This window comes from Falco naumanni, chromosome 12, assembly GCF_017639655.2.
Source record: "Falco naumanni isolate bFalNau1 chromosome 12, bFalNau1.pat, whole genome shotgun sequence".
NCBI lineage: Eukaryota > Metazoa > Chordata > Aves > Falconiformes > Falconidae > Falco > Falco naumanni.
In genome coordinates this window covers 32,684,525-32,701,379 of record NC_054065.1, presented here as the reverse complement: position 1 = coordinate 32,701,379, position 16,855 = coordinate 32,684,525, and the positions used below count along the sequence as shown (strand labels likewise).

At 43.9% G+C, this 16,855-nt stretch overlaps 1 protein-coding gene across 2 annotated transcripts; it reads left to right on the top strand.

Annotated features, from left to right (window-relative positions):
- The first annotated feature begins 79 nt into the window (after positions 1-79).
- POLR3F (RNA polymerase III subunit F) lies at positions 80-10,325 on the top strand. 2 transcript variants are annotated; one of them, XM_040612083.1, is made up of 10 exons: positions 90-187; positions 545-672; positions 882-999; positions 3,069-3,136; positions 4,155-4,222; positions 4,851-4,963; positions 6,920-7,063; positions 7,834-7,941; positions 8,878-9,069; positions 9,649-10,325. In XM_040612083.1, the coding sequence occupies exons 3-10, from the start codon at positions 943-945 to the stop codon at positions 9,724-9,726; spliced, it is 828 nt and encodes a 275-aa protein (XP_040468017.1). In that variant the 5' UTR covers positions 90-187; positions 545-672; positions 882-942; the 3' UTR covers positions 9,727-10,325. The 2 variants fall into 2 exon arrangements, with proteins under 2 accessions (XP_040468016.1, XP_040468017.1); XM_040612082.1 differs by lacking the exon at positions 545-672 and having other exon boundaries at positions 80-187.
- The last annotated feature ends 6,530 nt before the right edge of the window (positions 10,326-16,855 follow it).

The following is a 16,855-nucleotide window of genomic DNA, read 5'->3' as shown; positions in this document are numbered from 1 at the left end:
GGCCCCCGCAGCGCGGCCGCCCATTGGTCCGCGTCCCGTTGCTGCGCAGCCGCCCCCACGCCCCGTCGCGCCGCTCTGACGCCATCGGACGGCGCCGGGCCTGGTGCGGCGGGCGGGCCGCCCCCGGCGCCATGGCGGAGGTGAAGGTGAAGCCGGAGGTCCCCGACCCCATGGATATAGAGAACAGGTGGGGGGCGGGCTGCCGCGCGGTGGGGACCTGGCGGCGGCGGGGGGGCAGGGCCGCGAGCGGGCGGGGGGCTGGGCCCGGCCGGGGGTGTGTGTGTGCTCTGGGCCCCGGCGGGGGGGGGGTGCCCTGGGCCCGGCGGTGCCGGCGGGCCCGGGGGCGGTCAGGAAGCAGGTGCCGAAGGGGGGGCTCGCTGCTGGGGGCGCGGTGGGGAGGTGCTGTGGCAATGAGGGATGGGCGCAGGTTACCTTCGCCTGCCCTGCTGTGCCTCTCTGCTTGGAAAAGGGAACTGTGGCTTCTCTGGATGAAGTATTTTTTTTCTAAAAGGTAATTTCCTCGGTGTTTATGTTCTCTGACTAGCTGGCAATTCCTTCCCGTCAGAACCTGTTGCGTGATGAAACTGTACAGGGAGCTCTAAACCCATGTTGCTGTTAATGAGAGCGACATAAATGGGAGCGCTGTGTTCAGTGGTGTCACCGCGACTACAGGTAGTCTGTCTGTCCAGCAGTTACAGCAGAACATTTGTCAGCACAGGGAGTAGACGCTAAGTGCCCTCGACAGATATCACCAAGAAGCAGTTCATGGGTGCTTTTCCCCTGAGTTTTTTTTCCCTCTCTTCCATTCTGACTAATACTGTTTGGATTTGGTTTTGGATGCAACAGAACATGATTTTAAACTTGCTTTTCTCCTGCCCTAGGATTATTGAGCTGTGTCATCAGTTCCCTCACGGTATCACAGACCAGGTGATCCAAAATGACATGCCTCACATGGAAGCGCAGCAGCGAGCCATGGCGATCAACAGGCTGCTCTCGATGGTAGGATGATCTCACCTTCCTCGTGTTACTTCGGCCAACCTGGAGCGCTCTTTGTACACCCAGTCTGTGTGGTACCAACTTGTTGGGCAGAGCTGGCAAATTAATCCCTTTGGATTTAGCAGCATTTGCCGTAATGTACAGTTACCATAATTTACTTTTGGTTGCCATAAGCACTCATGATTACCAAAGCCAGCTAAAGCATACCTCGACATGCTCTTTCCATTCTGTAGCACAAAGTTAACGTGAATGTGTACATCCACGTGGATTTCTAGGTGGGGAAGCTACTACCACCGAGAAGTACCACATTTGTTATTTTGATGTGTCTAGAGTTCTTTGGTCTTCTTTTCCCTGTTTATTACTTTGTAAAGCAGAATGTGATACAGTGGTCTAATGTAATCGTATGATGTGAGTGTAGTTGCAGTGGTTCAGCAGGTGAAAAGGTGGTGATAACAGGTGATAACCACAAGGCCCTTTAATGATGGGGAATGAATTAGCTAGAGGTAAAAGAATGGATCTTAGCCCACGCTCTTGTATGTGGAGCTCTTCTCCAAACTCCTCACAAAACTCCAGGGTTGTGGATTAATAAGCAGATGAAACATCTCAAAGAATTTTTTTCCATCTTCTGTAAATTTCCCGCATCTCACTGGGCATTCCCCTTTACTGTATCAGGAGTCAGCCTAAGACAGGAGTGAGGACGACAGTCAACTGCTTCTGCAGTGTATTCAGAACCAGATAGTAGCCGTTTAGTCTTGTTGGTTCAGTGTGGCATAAAGTTGAGTATCAGCTAAATGTTTGAGGTCTTTAAAGATCAAGATACCTTTCAGTTCCATAGCTAGCCGCTTTGTGGATGTGTGAAGTCAGGAAATAAAGCAGACTGAGTGGTACAGCCAAGAGAGCCCTGTTGAAAAGAGGGGTACTTGCATTCTCAGGTAGAGGGGGTGTTGGAAAGTATCCAAGCTGAGGAAGTTGTGGTGTGGGGTTTTTTTGTTTATTTTTTACTAACTGAAACTTCTTAGCTTGGACCGTAGTAGGTGGCACTGGAAGTAATCTAATTTCTCTTTTGGGTCTTTTTATTTTCGATGTGAGGTTTATCAATACATTGGATGTGACCGTGTATGTTTGATAACTTTTAAAAGGGCTGGCCAAATTTCATAGTGGGGCTTCAAAGATAGTTAAGTCTCTAGAATTTTAAAATAGATGGTTTGGAGCGTGTGTAGATACCTAGTAAGTACCTCAAACATAGGGGAAAAACTGCAGTGAGAGCTCAGCCGTAATAGGCCTCAGGTACTTCACTTGAGATCAGCTGCAAGTACATCATCTGTAGAAAAGCGTTGAAGGGGGTCGTCCTGAGGTGTGAGCTTCAATCAGCCACGTAGTGCATATCTATAAGAAACAAGGCTGTAACTATGGGTAAAGTATTAGCTGGCAATGAAGCAGTAAATGTTAGTTAATGTTATACACAGTTATGCTCCTGGGCTTGTCTAATTGTTTGCCCCTTCAAAATAGGAAATAAGGATTTTCCCAGCCTAGATGTACACGTCAAGGGCAGAACAAATGTTTTCTCTGTGAGAGAGAGGTGCCAGTAATTTGCCTCTGAGAGGCACTGTCTACCCTGACTGACAGTTTTCCAGTTAGTAAAAAAGAGATAAACTTTGCTACTGAAACTCAGAATTGTTCAAGGCTTGCACAGTGGAGCTCCACTGTGATTTCTCTGTAGCCGTGCAAGTCAGTGTTTTGGTGGAAAGTGAGAGCAAATCATGCAAGAAATTGATGTACCTCGTACAATGTGAAAATTAGGAGAAATAATTGGAAGTGCATAGGTGTTGTGGGAAGAGGCAGGAACTCTTGTTTGTTATTTCTGATAGATGATGTTAAGTGGATACTTGTCAGGGAAAAAAAATATCCTCAAGTGTATTATTGTTTCCCATGGTTAGAAATGTTAGTTTTCCCTTTTCATTATTCAGTTGACATGAAATAAGGTTTTTATTTTAGAAGTTTAAAAGATCCTGGCAACGTTCTGGAACAAGCTATTTGAAGGAAAGTAAACTTACTGTGCCCATCTTTCCTAGGGGCAACTGGACCTTCTCAGGAGCAATGCAGGTCTCCTGTATAGAATCAAAGAGTCTCAGAATGCCAGGTAAGCCTTGTGTTTGCTGGATAAATATATTTGGAACACAGTCCTGCAACTCGTGTGCAGCATTGCTGAGAAGACACCCAGCAATGTAATATGGATTCTGTAACATAACTGCTTGTTTTAGGAGGGTGCACTTAACTCCCCTGAGCTGATCCTGAAAAATCTACTAGGTGTAGTCATTTCTGCTGAACAGAGGGTGCCATGGAACTGTAGATCTAACTTCCTAGCAGAGTTCCCGGGCCAGATGACAGCAAAGTGATCTATACAAACATGTATATGCTCAGGTGAAATCCAGCTCAAGCCTGACCAAACCATCTGCAAACTGTGGTTCTGTGGTCTTGCTCACTGCTTATGTTACAGGATCAGCACTCATTTACAGCTGTTCCAGGAGGCCACTTGAACTCATGCTCTTTGATTTATTAAAGTGTACCTACAAACCATGTCTTGTGATGCCTATGTAAATCTGGGTAATGGATGCCCAGACATACTTTGGGAAGAAGTACCCTTCAAAATAATCCCCGGTGCAGGCGTGTTATCCTCTATTTCAGATGCTTTAGAAGAAGATCGCTGAGGTCAGGCTTTCTCAGGCCAGTGAAAAGGCATGTTTCTAGAGTTGGGAGCATGCTGCTATACCTTTGAAGATGATCTGTCTAGAGACAGATTATCCTGAATTATGCTCCATGCTGTGCTTGACCTTCCACAGTTGTGTGGAAGTACATGACTCCAAATTCCTCATTGTTATGACAAGTTGAGTGACTCCTGCTTAGTCACTTTTCTTTCATACTGTGCGCTTTTCTCTTTTCCGTGGCTTCTCACTGGCAAGTGTGTCTTGATCCAGAGAGGTTTAGTGTCATGTATTATATTTGCCCATGGCTGGCTTATTGTATAGGGTTTTTTTTCTCTCCTTTGTGTATTGTTTTTTTTTTTTTTTTTCACAGTACTTGTTTGCAGTTTAAAACAAATCCAACTTCTTTCAAAGTTTGGACCTTTCAAAAATCCTAACGTCTGTCTTATTTTACAGTAAAATGAAAGGCTCTGACAATCAAGAGAAGCTGGTTTACCAAATTATAGAAGATGCAGGCAACAAAGGTAGTTTACATAAGTTATAAACTGAATAATACTAATTCTGTTTACTTATGGAACCATTCCGGTCCGGACTTTAAATCCTTATCCAGATAGTACAAATATAAAGTCTAGAGTCCCCATACTAGGACTGTAGCTAATGTTCCATGTATCTGCTTTTTAAAAACAGAAGAGAAGATGACACATTTCTCTATTTAAATAACACATTTTCTTTTAAGTGGAGAGTGTTCTTGGATTCCTCAGCTTGACAGTCCCATAGAAAACTCATATTCCAGGTATTCTGAAAGAGTCCCCCAAAAGTCAGGTTGTTATCTGTCTCTGTTTTAACGGTTGTACCGCCAGCAGAAACCGCAGCTAGTAATTAGGCTTTCTTAGCAGCTGCTGCCTGCTATAGTTGAGAGATGGCAGGTAGAACTGGCTGTTAGTCTTTGCTTCAATAAAAATATAATTACCTAAAAATGCAGGAACATTTGTGATGCATTCGTGTTGGCAGTGAGATGGGATCTGGTTGTAAGAGATACGTCCTATGGTTGGCAAGCGAGTCAAGCAATGTTGTGTCCAGGCTTTTGGTCTGTGAGTATGTACAGAAACAAATTGTTTCTTCAGTTCTGTTCACCTCTCTGTTTTTAAACAGGTATTTGGAGCAGGGACATCAGATACAAAAGTAATTTGCCTTTAACAGAGATCAACAAGATACTGAAAAACTTGGAAAGCAAGAAACTAATTAAAGCAGTTAAATCTGTGGCAGTGAGTATTTTGTGACTTTTTAAACAATTTCAGATATTTGGTGCATGCTGTGTATGTTTGAACAGGGGACTGGGAGCAGAGAAACCTCGTTCTGCCTCCAGCTTTCTCATTGACTGTGCACCAGTGTTTGACACTTTGTCTTTAGCGTACAGGTGTGAGGTGCAACAGGTACAAGAGGCTATAATGTTTATTAAATAATCAACGTACTGGTAACAAGCTGATTAATAAACACAACACTATTAATATACAGTTCTATCGCTCTTCCCACTGCTACTGAGTACACACCATTACTATCAGTTTGCCATTTTAATTCCCTTAATTCCTTATTGCACACCAACTGTTGTTGTATTTCTGTTACCCTTCACAAGCCTCTCGCACTGCTTGCTGCTAATCTGCAGTTTGTCACAGTTTTCCCTATGCTTCCATACCTGGTCTTTAAGACATCAACTAGGGAAGTCTGGCAGGTTTGCCCCCAGCATCCCAATGGGCTTGTGTGCACAGGTCGGCTTCTCTGCTGTCTGTACCCATCCACACCTGCTGTCTGCAGGTCCTGCCCTCTCTTGTTCTCTGATTTTTATGCCGTCTTTTCCTTTTTTGTTTCTTAACTATCTTATCTACCATTCTTTTCTCCTCTCTCCACTCAGTCTCCACCCAAATAAGCAATCTGCCCATAATTACTTTTTCTCCGTCAGTTCCAAAGGTACTGTACTCCAGTTTGGTTTTTCTGATACTGAATCAGTCTCAGCTTTCTATATGGGACTAGTGATATGGTTGCCTTGCTGCAAATGGCCTTGCAAAGTTCTTCTCTCCCAGAGATCCTGAAACTGCCTTCAGGTACCTGGTTCACACTGGATTTGTATTGGTTACTTTGACAATTTCTGAGACATTTAATTCTGTTTTAGTCTCTGTTCCTCTACTATGTTCCAGTTACTCCAGTACTTTCTTATGTGCTAACACGCCAGACTTATGTGCACCCCCATACCAGAGTAGGGCTTATCCTTTTCCATGCTTTTTTCACACTGTTGTAATGCTCGTGCAGCATCCTGCGCTCCCTTACCTGCTTAGTTACAAATCACTGGTATTAGCATGTTCTTTGGATGTTGCTCTGGTTGCAGGGCCTGGTAAATCAGGAAAACCACTTGTTTGTGAACTCTTGGAAGTTCTACGTTGTGTGTCTTTTATGCATGCTGGTCTCATCTACATTGTGGAGGCAGTACCTTGGCTTGCATGTAGGGTTTTTTTGGGGGAGGTGGGTGGGCAAGGGTGTATGTGAGATGGGAGAATAACTTCCTAAATAAAAATAAAGAAGTTGGACATAGAAAAGCAGTAGGTTTTTCATGTTCTCGTGAGATGCTGGCTTCATCTAGTCATTCAGGGGATGTAATGCAGCTGTAATTGTTTCAGCGGTTGCTGAGTAGCCCTTTGGATGACTGTTACATTCCCATTCACCTTATCTAGGTGTGGCATTAAGGAGCGGGCTCGTGAGGGCTGACTTTAACTGCAGGGCTTAGTCGTGTAAGGGTCCTCCTGTCATCAGTGCACGGGTTGAATCCTGCAGAAACAGCTGAAAGCTTCTCCATGAAGTTTGTTTTTGCTGTTTAAAGTGTCTAAAGACACTTTCCTGCCTGCTGTCAACTGCAAGGGGACATTAGAGCCAATAGGCTAAAATTAAACTTTGAAATATTCTTCAATGAGGTTTGTATTGTGTGCACATTGTTAGTAGGATTCTTTCTTCTAACACTGTTATAAAAGGATTAGGAATCTAAACATATTGATCTTCTCTTTACCTTTATGTTACCTGAGGGTCAAACTTGTTAAGGATTGCTCAAGTCAGCTGGATTTCTGTGCCCTCAGTTTTAGGAGTAATGAACTATCTCTTTTGCAAATATCTTCTGAAATCTTCCTTTTTAAAGGAAGACTTTCAGGTGTTAAGAGCTGCACGCTTTTCTCTAACAGGCATCCAAGAAGAAGGTGTATATGCTATACAACCTGCAGCCCGACCGGTCAGTGACTGGTGGGGCTTGGTACAGTGACCAAGACTTTGAGTCTGAATTTGTGGAGGTGTTAAATCAACAATGTTTTAAATTTCTACAGAGTAAGGTGAGTGCCACTACTAAAGTCTCCTTCCATTTGTTTGGTACCAGTAATTATTTTCTTTATAAAACCAGTGACAGGCAAGGCTTAACTTTTCCATAGTGTTTTCCATAAGTGTTGGCTATTGTTATAACTGGATTGGCAAATCTGTACTGGACCATTATTTTTGTCACAGCAAGTGTGATGGTGTTGCATTTTAATAATGTATAATTTCATGCCCTGTATAGGGAGTGAAGCCTTCAGCCTCCAAGGTCCAACGACAAGCTAGGCAACAAAGAACACGTGACCAAAAATCTAACAAAAGTCACTTCTGTTCCCTGCAGAACTCTTAATTTCTGAGAGAGTATAAGGCAGTAGTCGATCAGCTCTGTCTAGAAGACAGTTTTCCCTAGTTTATCTGCAGGAGAAGCCTGCTTGCCATTAAATAAGTCCTATGCAGATTGCAGCATTTCTCTGTTCCATTAAAATATATTTTAACTGGCACTAGGTACAGCAGAATTTTTTGTCAACAAAATGCGAAATGTTGATATTCCTTCATACTAACTTAAATCACTGTGTAAATTGTGTCATATTTAGCGTAAAATTGTTTGGTTCTGCACTGTGTTCTGTCACATACATTAGTCGCAAGGGTATATAGCTTTAGATGTTTAATAAAAAGCATGTCCCAGAAATGGTTTGGAAATCAACTTTTTTGTACTTCAGTCTGCCTGAAACTGAACCATGACGCAGGCTCCTGGCAGTGAGTACTGACTAACTCATCTTTGCTTTTTTCTCAGGCAGAGGCAGCTCGAGAGAGCAAACAGAATCCCATGATACAGAGGAACAGCTCATTTGCCTCATCCCATGAGGTGTGGAAATACATCTGTGAGCTGGGTATCAGTAAGGTCAGAATAGACTCATCTTACTATTGTCAGTGCGTGACTGCCTATAGGAGTTGGGTCCTGCAAATTTGGTGAGGGTCCGCTAAGTGCTTTAGTACCTTATATTTAGTAGGGTAGTGGAGGCAGGTTTTGCTGCTTTATTGCTTTTTGAGGAGGATCATGGATACTGCATGGGATTCCAGGATAGTTTTTGTATGTGGATTTTCAAAAATATATATAGAGGAGTTAGCATTTGCATCGTTATTGATGGAGTAAAACTTACTTGAAGTAAGTTTTCCTTTAACAGTCTCAACCGGTTTATATTTTATAATTTCTCTCAAGTTTGCCTTGCACTTCAAGCAGATTTAGGGGAGGAAACAAAAAAGGAGGAAAAACCCCCATGCAATTATTGATCACAATGAACAGGTTTATCTTCTCCAGTCTTGTCTCTTTCTTCTTTCATGGTTATTTTCCTGTAAAACTGGAAGTGTATCGTGTTAGGATGATGTAGACCAGGGGTCCTCAAACTTTTTAACCAGGGGGCTGGCGCACGGATGAAGTGGCAGGCAGTCATCTGTGGCTGCTTGGTTTCCCCCCCCAACCCTCGGCGGGGGGGTTCTGTAAATACGGGGGCCAGATTGAGGACCCTGGGGGGCCGTATCCAGCCCGCGGGCCGTAGTTTGAGGACCCCTGATGTAGACAATTGAGGTGCATAGGGAAGTTCTTTTTGGTAAGCCAATGCTAGTGTAATCCGAAAGTGCCTGGGAGGTAGGAGTATTGGTATTTGCTGCTGCTCTTGTATCTGCACAACCCCATACAGTGCCCAGCAAGCGCAGTGCCTTGATCTGGGCTAGGTTAGAACTCTAAGGATTTGTTGCTCATGGTGTTTGCTCTTTTCCTCCTTGCACGTCTCATCGGCGTGCGTCTTTCCTAATATTTATTTGACAAATTGTTTCTTAGGTAGAGTTGTCAATGGAAGACATTGAAACAATTTTAAATACACTAATATACGATGGAAAAGTGGAGATGACTATTATTGCTGCAAAGGAAGGGACGGTAGGCAGCGTGGATGGACAGATGAAGCTGTACAGAGCTGTTAGTCCTCTCATACAACCCACTGGATTAGTCAGGACGCCCTGTGGACTCTGCCCTGTAAGTAACTAATTCTGTACATGAATAGGTGGGTGCATGCAAATTTTGAATGCAATCCTGCAGCCAGCCAGCCAGCACACTGCAAGACTGTGCGTGTGCATGATCCTGTGGCTTTCGAAGGCACTTCTAAGCATAGTTGGTATCTGGGATACCTTAGCTAGGGTGGAAGAGGCAGGTTCTTCAGTTTAGACCAGGATATTTTGCACTTAGGTCCTGTCCCTTTACTGGGTCGAATGTAGCCTGTTCCAAGTTATATTGTTACGTTTTCTGATCCCAAGTTTTCCTGCTTAGTTTTTTTAAACAAGCTAACTTACTTCTGTCTAGCTTTTGGGCTGTCCTGCTTGGATTGTAAACCAATACGTAGGTAGAACTTGCCAGTGTGTCTGTTTGCGTCATTTACTATGGTGGGGTCTGTTTTGCTTCCTTTCCTCAGCACTGGCACAGGACTTCCTAGACTTTGGCCTCTGTTAAGGCTATTGTTTTTCTACTGGGGGAGAAGCAGAAAACATGTGGGCATGTTACTTCCAGTTAGATTGTGCTGGCTGTATATAATTACTCTGCTGGGGCTTTCTTTTGCAGGTTTTTGATGATTGCCATGAAGGTGGTGAGATTTCTCCGTCAAACTGTATTTATATGACAGAGTGGCTGGAGTTTTAAAGTGAAAGAAAACTAAACTGGATTCATGCTTCACAGCCAAGGTGACAAAGCAGCTTGCTTTTTTAAAAGTGGACTTCTACATTTGTGAGCAACTTCAGGACACCGAGTGACTTTGTTTTTAATGAAACATAAAGCAGCAACATCTCAGTTGTGTGAGTAGTCCTGTGAGTGGACTGGAAATTGCATCAGCATTGAAGATTAAGGCTGAAGTAGAAATGTAGATCCATTCTTGTACCAAAAATTGGTTGTGTGACTTGAAAAGTGCCATAGAACAGCTTGGTGCTGATGCGTCACTTCCAAGGACTGTCCGGTACTCCACAGATGCTTATTCTGGATGAAAGAAAACAAGTCATTAGTGGATCAGAAAAAACCTGCTAATGAGTGTTGTCAAGAATGAGATCCCAAACTTTGCTTTCAAAGCAATGCTACTGGTGGGTGCTTAAGTCCTAAGCTGGCACTTTCCTCCCATGACAGCTACCATCTAATCGAAGAGTAAGAATCTGGTGTGGAAAAGATACTGAATATGTCAGCCCACTCACTGACTCTTTATTATATTTCTTACCTGCTAATTTATCATTAAACCACTGATTTTTCATGTACTTCTGTGCTTAATTTCCTCCATTGCTACCTTTGCCTGGTGATCGATTGGTTGTATTTGTTCCTTCTGACAGCAACAAGATCATCATCAAATCTGTGGTGGTGTGTTCTGGCAGCTGCATCACATACATGGATATGTCAGCTGAAATTTTAAGTAGAAGTAGTCTGGAAAGACGTATTTTCCAGGAGAGGAAAAGAGTTCCTCTGGCTTGATAGTACAGGGAAAACTTTTACAGATTATCTGGCATCTTTTTCAACCCTGAGGTTATTCAGTGGTAGTTGTTTGTACATAAATGGCCTTGGTTTGTGATCTGAGAAAGGCATGATACCAGCATATCATCCAAAAGCCCAGTCTTTTCTTCCTGTGAAGTAGAGGCGATTTGTGTTTCTCTTAAGTGTGATCTCTCTGGCCTCTCTGTATCACTCTGGATTGATGAATTGGCAATAACACAGACCCTGGTGCTGTGGTAAGCCTCGTGCCCAGGGTGTGTCAGGCCATGGACCTCTCCAGAGCTGTGTCTAGTTTCCTCTGGCTGTCGATGTCCGTCTGGCAGTATTAGAGGGGTGGACTGTCTTCAGAAAATGTATATTTAAATCCCACTTGGGAAGTAAACATTTTTGTATCAACTATGTTATATTAATTAGTTACTCCACCTCAGCCTATAATTAAGCAATGTCTAGGGGGAAAAAAATCAGCTTCTTTTTCATAAATGAAAATATTGTGCATATATGGTACAGCCAGCCCCTATACCATCCAGAATAAGGACTGGCATGATGTACTAGCAGGCAAGGCAGTGTAACGCATGAACTGCACAGAGATCATCTGGTCCCAGCACAACTTACTACTGGTGGGTTAATCTTGCGATGTCCTGGCTGGATCTCTACACAGCTACTCGGTAGCTTCACAATAGCCTCCCAGCCGGGAAACCATTGAGCCAAGCACAACACTGGACCTGTTGCATCTAGCTATTTGCAACATTCCCTGTCTGAAAACGAGCCCTCCTGGGCACTGTGTTGGGAGGGCAATGGTCAAGCACCTCTACAGCTGAGTTATCAGCATGTCAGGTCATCCGACCATCAGTAGTAAGTGGTGGGCTAACAAAGATTTTGGGAGACAGTTTACCTAATAAGAGTAGGGATTCCACATCAGCGATTTCAGTACTGTCCAGGAGTTTGCACCTTCTAAAAGCAGTCTGCATCACATACGAAGTGTTCAAATCTTGCTTGTTTCCTACTTAGAACGTGGGTTGTGGACAGAAGGCGAATGGTGGCAAGTGCTGTACAAAGGAGGAGGGGAAAAAAAAAAAAAGAGGTTCCTGTCCCATGCAGGGCATAAATAGAGAGGCAAAGGCTCCTTGTTTGGGAGCAGCTAGGCATGCTGTCTCAGACTGCAACAAACAAGTAGTACCGACCGATAAGCCGGTAATGCCCATGGAAGGAGTTTGATTGTATTTGCTAGTGTGAGCACCCACAGCCGGCTCTTTCTTTTGTTGCAGTGTTGCCTCAAGGTGACAGGGATGCTTATCTCTGCAGGGGCTGAAGGGCTCTTACAAAAGAGAAGTGGGGGTGAAATGATCAATGTTTGTTCTTTCTCTGCCCCCTTTAACCACTCAGCACACAGCAAGCCTGGGGAAGGCGTTGCTTATTTCGCTGGAGGGAGCCTTAACTTCAGCTTCAGGCGTCCCTTATGTGGCCAAAGGTGACACTGAGGTGTGGGGCTGAGGTCACCTTTGTCTTCCTGTTCAAAGAGGACCTAACACAATGGGGTCCTGAATCCTGCTGCTGCAGAGGTAACACGTTGATTGTGCTCTGCTGCAGCTACAAGATAGCTTTCAGGGAAGTGGCATGTCTTTAGCGTGCAGGTATGTCACTTCATGCAGTATAACCATATTCATTGGCAATTAGAAAAAGGAGAGAGGCTTGTTTTCAGTGAAGAGCTTCAGGAAGTAGAGAGCTGGTTTATTAAGGTCTTGAAATTCTGGCTCGTTTGTATTGGGCTTATTTGGTTGAGATGACCTTTACTGTCTCTGAAGCTTCTTAGTGTTGTAGCTGTAACAGGACTTCTCGGATTTGGAAAAAACACGTCTACAGAGAAAAGTAGAGCTATTTCACTTCTCTGTCTGTAAAACAGGAATCTGATCTATTTCTCAATGAATTACAGGAATGAGCTTTCAGCCACTCTGGTTTTTCATGAACCTGGTTAATCTATCAGCCTGTAGTTCTTTTTTAAAAAGGGAGTGAATACTAAAAGGTAGCATTAATAGCCCACTCTTTTCTTTTCCTCCCTGAGTTTCTTCAGTCTCCTCTTCTACTCGGCAAAGCTGTCCCTTTTACAAACTTACGAAATGCAATTTTTTGAGGAACCTGCAATACTAGCTCCCCTACTATGACACCACACCACGTGTAGAAAGCTGAGAGCTGAAGTTAACCCTCAAAACACGGATGACTGCTTGTAGGCATGATCTGCGCATTTCTTTATGCAAGCCTCGTACAAAAGGTCACAGTTCAGCTGCTGCAGGACCACGAGGTACCTCCTGGGTGGGAAAGATCTGTTTTAGTGAGCCCTGGGGTGTGCAGACCCTGCTGTGAACCCACCAGGCTGTTCTGAGCAGTTTCCTCACTAGTGGTCACCAACTGTCTAAGGGCAAGTTCATGGAGGGTCACTTCCACATGCCATTTCCACGTGGAATCAAGTGCAAGATTGCTTTTTATTTCCAAGAGAAACATTAACTACAGTACCGGGCTGAATGGTGAACTGATGGAGTACAGCTAGCGGGTACTGTTCGACATGTCTAGCCTTTACAGACCAACGTTTAAAACAGTAATGGCAAACTTGAAGCTTTGACAGTGACAAAACACTTACACTGTGGCTGCGTGGCTGTGCAGTTTTTCCTGCTTTTTTTTTTTTTTTAAAAACTTACTCTGATCGTAACCTCGCCCTACGGGGAAGTACGAAGCGATGGTTGTTGATCTGGTGTGTTCGAGCGCCACCTTCTGTCTTTTCCTGGTATTGCTGCCCTAGGGCTCAAGAAAGGACCGCTCTTAAACCGTGCGTGGGTTTCCTGGTTTGCCTCTGTGCGGAGCAGGTTTGGGGAAGAAACAACAGCGAGTGGGGAGAGCTGGGTCTCCCTCTGCTGCCAAACACTTCATGCTTTGAACCAGGGTATAGACACCTTAACACGCAGGCCACCTCATCCTCTTGCTTCAGGTGGCTGGGACTTTCTGTCGTTTGACCTGTGAGAAATGGGCAGCCAGGCCCTCAGCTGTGCTGAGCTCGGCTTAGCCTGCAGCCTGGAGGGGACAAAAAGGTACTGTGAGGAGCTCCATGGATGGTGTCCAAGTTCTTGATGAAAATGTTTGCTTCCTCCCTGAGAAAGGTTATTATTGCACTTGGTGCACTCTTCAGGAGGTCCTGTGGGGAGGAGGGGAAGCAGAGCTCAAAGCATTCTCCTCTTTCAGCAGTTAAACAAAACAAGTTGGGGCTTATGTAGGTAGCCAACCCCCCCGCTCCCCCCCTTTGAGCAAGCTTGCCATTCTTCCAGGAAAACAGATGAATGGGAAAGCTTTTACTTTAGTTATTTGGTCTAGAAATACAGTGCTTTGGGATTGTTGTTCCTCTTGCAAACTGTTGTGGTTTAACCCAGCAGGCAGCTGAACACCACACAGCTGTTTGCTCACTCCTCCTCAGTTGGGGTGGGAGTGAGAAAAAAAGGTAAAACTGGTGGGCTGAGATAAATGCAGTTTAATAGGACAGAAAAGGAAGGGGAAGTAATCAGAGAATATACAAAACAAGTGATGCACAATGCAGTTGCTCAGCAGGCTGCCACCCCCCTTGGTAAACTCTCTTCAATTTTTTTTGTTCAGCATGACATCATATGGTATGCAACATCTCTTCAGCCAGTTGGGGTCAGCTGTCCCAGTTGTGTCCCCTCCCAGCTTCTTGTGCTCCCCAGCCTGCTCGCTGGCAGGCAGTATGCGAAGCTGAAAAGTCCTTGACTTAGTGTAAGCACTGCTCAGCAACAACTGTGTGTTTTCAACATTGTTCGCATCCTAAATCCAAAACACAGCACTGTATCACTGCTACTAGGAAGAAAATTAACTCCACCCCAGCTGAAACCAGGACACAAACTCACAATAGTTGCTCGGTGGTTTTGTTCATTTAATACTAGCGGGGTGGGTGGGTGCAGCATGGCCCTGAAGACCTGGGTCCCGGCGAGGTGCTGTGCTTTGCTTTTGAGACATGGCAAGCTGAATAAGATGTAAAATGAAGGCTAAACCAGCAATTCCAGAAGAGCAGATTTGATTTGGCCTCCTACTGATACTGCTTGGAGGGCAAATTCTGGGTCTGAGGACATTAACAGTAGTAGTAATTTGAATTTTATATGCTTTAGCATACAAGCATAGGTAGCATTCTTCTACTTTATTCCCCCTGAATTTGTGATTTTTCTGCTCATGGTCAGCCTGTACAGAAGTCAATTTAACCCCTGCAGAGCACACTTGCCTTATGTTAGGAATCTGGGAAGACAATATTGATGTTCAGTTCAGCACCTCGTTTTGGTTTGGTTTGGATCTGGAACATTTCTGTCCACTGTTAGATGCTTCAGGAGAAAATACACCTTTTCTGCCCTGGGAAGGAGTGAATGGCACTTGTTTAAAGCAGTTTCCTCAAGTGTTCCATGGATAATACCAATCTTGCTGTGGAATTCAGCATTCTGAAAATGGCCCCTATCTGTGTACTTATGCATTTCTGCTCCATATCTGTCAGCAAATTCCTTCTGTCCTTTCCAAGGGAAGGGAAGAAGAACTGAACTCCCAACAGATCCAAACTCTACAATAGCCCAATGGCACTTTCATTGGATCTTCTTCCACTGCCAGAGTCCGTTAAAGAATCTCGAGGGGCACAGAGAAGGGAGTCGAAAGCCTTGTCCTTCTCAATGGTTTGTTTAACTTCTTGCTATTTCTAGTGTAAATAAACTCTTAGCACAGACTGCAAACTGGGAGCAGTCACAGATTTTTCCAGGTGCTTGAAGGGTGAAGAAGGGATTGCCTTTTTTTTTATACCCAAGCATTCCATCGTAGACTGTGCAGTAATGTTTAAACATATTTATATTCCTAATTACTTATTATATGTCAAACCTGGCCACATTTCCTATGCATGGCTTTACCAAAACCTTTTATAGCTAAGAAAAGTGTAAGATGTGTCCCACATAGCTCATATACTAGAAAGAAGGAACATCACCCCATGGTTGGTCACAACATAGAGCCTCTACAGGCAATCTAAGCTCCACTGTTTGGCCAGCCTTTGTTTCTTGTGCCAGTTAACTGGTAGGAGGCAATACCAGCTGGATGAGTAGATGTTCATACTACTGACTTTCTTTGGGTTTTTAATCTGCCATACCTGAGGTGTAGGTAGACACCAACATAACTACATATGTGAGTTTTGACATACCCCAGAAAAATGGGAGCCTGGGGATCAAACCTGCATGGAGGACCATGCTGCTGCACAGCATTTCAAACAATGTTGCTCTTGTTTTAAGCTGAGTGTCACCAAGCAACTTGAGAACGAACTTTAAACTTTTGTCTAATCAATGACTTGAAGAAAAATAAAAAATACTCAAAACATAGATTTACATTGCATTTAAAAGAAGGAAAACAGAAAAAAAACCCAAAGGCAGTGCATGGGTGAGTGAACTTGATCACAGGGCATTAATTTCCTTTAAGCAAAGATGGAGTGATGCTCATGCAGAAGCCTGGGGAATGTTTAGGCTGACCATTGCATGAGTTCAATGCAAGCGCCCAAACTATTAAAAGCAGGTCAAGATGTTTCAGAACAATGCCTTTGCCCGTAGAAGTATGTATGAGACTTTGCAGTGTTCAGAGATGGATTTGTGTGCAAACATTAAGATAGGACAAATCCCACTTACTTGAAGCCACAGTGGAGGATTCATGTCATCAGCCTCGCTAGGAACAGGCTTTGGCTTCAGAAGAGACTGTGGGAAGCAACGAGAGAAGCAAGCAGTGACAGAGGGAACATGTGTATCTAGTTTCAAGGCACAGACAAATTTCTGGGGCAAGTCAGACCTGGTCAAACTGATACCAGAGGAATTTTACCATTGTGCTTAACTGTAAATGTTGCAACTATGTATTCATGACATAGCTGAGCTGTACAACGCTGTATTATGTAGTTTAGCTACTAGTAGAATGCTGCATTATATAGTTTAGCTACTAAGTAGTTAAGAACTGGTCTGAAACCAAGACATGAACCGAGAGTACTGAAACACGGCCAGAAGAAGAGATGGTCATGAAAAGGATAAGAAGAAGAAGAGGAAGATGCCAAAGAAGAGGATGATGAAAGAATGAAGATGTCCCAATGCCCACCAGAGGACCCCTGACCCATCAGGCCACACATGTGCAGTAAGAGTATAGATATGATAGTTCTTAGAACTGTAATGAATATGCTAATAGTTTCTCAGACATGTCATTAATATGTATAGATCAGCTATATAAAGATGCACAGTGATCAAAGTCAGGG

Bases quoted from the DNA above. Each gene is read 5' to 3' on its own strand.
- POLR3F (XM_040612082.1), top strand. From the start codon at position 132: ATGGCGGAGGTGAAGGTGAAGCCGGAGGTCCCCGACCCCATGGATATA. The intron at 7,942-8,877 runs GTCAGAATAGAC...ATTGTTTCTTAG, and splicing joins GTGAGCTGGGTATCAGTAAG to GTAGAGTTGTCAATGGAAGA. The intron at 9,070-9,648 runs GTAAGTAACTAA...TTTCTTTTGCAG, and splicing joins CGCCCTGTGGACTCTGCCCT to GTTTTTGATGATTGCCATGA.